Genomic DNA, 1438 nt, shown 5'->3' with positions numbered 1-1438 from the left:
GTGCCATCCCTCACCTCGATCTGCCGATAGTCACACACAGCCTTGATGGGGATGGTGCTCCTCAGGGCGTGCTCGGGGTTGCGGGGCCGCAGCTGGACGATGCTTTTGGACCTTCCCACCAAGCTGGCCACGGAGCTCTTGGACTGGATCAGCTGCTCCTTCTCGTCCTGCCAGGGGGAAGGAGGACGGGCAGGTTGCTCCAGGCTGGGCTGGGGAGGGGTCTCCCGGGTATTTCAGCTCTCCCCCCACCCCAGCGCTGAGCAAACGCCTCGGGAGGGTCCTGCTGCCCTGGCAGGGTGGGAGGAGGGCTCAGGATTTGGGATGGACGCCAGTGCCACTCCCAGTGCCCTGCAAAGCCACATGCACACCTCCGGCTCTCCGGCTGGCAGGACGAGAGAAAGGTTTTCTTCCAAAAGGGGAAAAAAAAATAAAAGAGAACACGACATCCACCACCAAAACAAAGTCCCAGGAGCTGTGAGGGGCCAGCAGCAGGACCAGCACGAACGTTCAGCTGTGGGAGGAGAGCCCATGGAAGCATGCTCCCTTCTCTAAAGTGAAGGATGGAGTTCAAACCCATGGCTGGAATGGATCACGCGGCTAAAAAACATCTCGGGACACAGTGACCACACAGGTTTTGGGGAGAAATCTGCCAGCTGGAGGTCACTGATTCCTATAAATCAATCCCTGCTGGGTTTGGTGATGGCACCGACCCGGGGARGGGTGGAAAAGCTGCCCTGGAAATGTCCCTGGCAGCGGTGGAGACGTGTGCAGGTCACAGCTCGTGTGATCAGTGACAGCTCAGCCCGCCCTGGCTGCAGCAAAGCAAAAAAAAAAAAAAAAATTTATTTTTTTCCAAAAGAAAAGGATCCCAGAAATCCCAGAAAATGCTGTCCCTCATGCCCGGTATCTGGGGTTGGTTAGTGTGCTACGACGGTGGAGGAGAGTTCGATGGTTAAAAAAAAAGAAAAAGAAAATTAAATAAAAATAAAAGAATAAATGATTAAATAAACTACCTGTGCCTGTCCCGGGGGAGCATGATTGGAAGAAATACAACTTTAACTCATTAGGTAAGAAAGAGTGAAATAGCTGAGCTCGGGGCAGCTGCCCCAGGCTGGGGCTGGTGTTGTTTTTGGCTGCCCAGAACGGCCTCTCCCACCCCTGGTGACACCTGCCAGGCTCCCGATGTCCCCAAGGCTCCCAAATGGCCACTCAGGGGCCAGGCTGGCTTCTCCACATCCTGGTAACCCCGAGGTTGTGACAGCAGGGATGGGGGATCCTCCAAACCTCCAGGAGAGAGCACCCATCACACCCAGAGTGACCAGGACACGCCGGGGGTCAGAGCAAAGCCACCTCCTGTCCCTCCTCACCCCTCACCCCCACCCCAAATTCCCTCCCTGACCCCAGAGCAGCCACCATTTGCTCCTTGTGGGGGTTTTTA

General features: G+C 55.8%; 1 protein-coding gene across 1 annotated transcript in view; it reads right to left on the bottom strand.

Moving 5' to 3' along the window:
- Positions 1–1438, bottom strand: part of LOC130584847 (microtubule-actin cross-linking factor 1-like) — a 161953-nt gene that overhangs the window by 96576 nt on the left and 63939 nt on the right. The window contains exon 19 of the mRNA XM_057385079.1: positions 15–230. Within this exon, the coding sequence (XP_057241062.1) occupies positions 15–230 (216 nt within the window). The remainder of the gene's footprint in view (positions 1–14; positions 231–1438) is intronic.

This window comes from Malurus melanocephalus, unplaced genomic scaffold, assembly GCF_030028575.1.
Source record: "Malurus melanocephalus ecotype Western Australia unplaced genomic scaffold, MMel_1.1 scaffold_780, whole genome shotgun sequence".
Lineage (NCBI taxonomy): Eukaryota > Metazoa > Chordata > Aves > Passeriformes > Maluridae > Malurus > Malurus melanocephalus.
The sequence above is the reverse complement of the archived record's forward strand: the minus strand, read 5'-3'. Positions and strand labels throughout refer to the sequence as shown.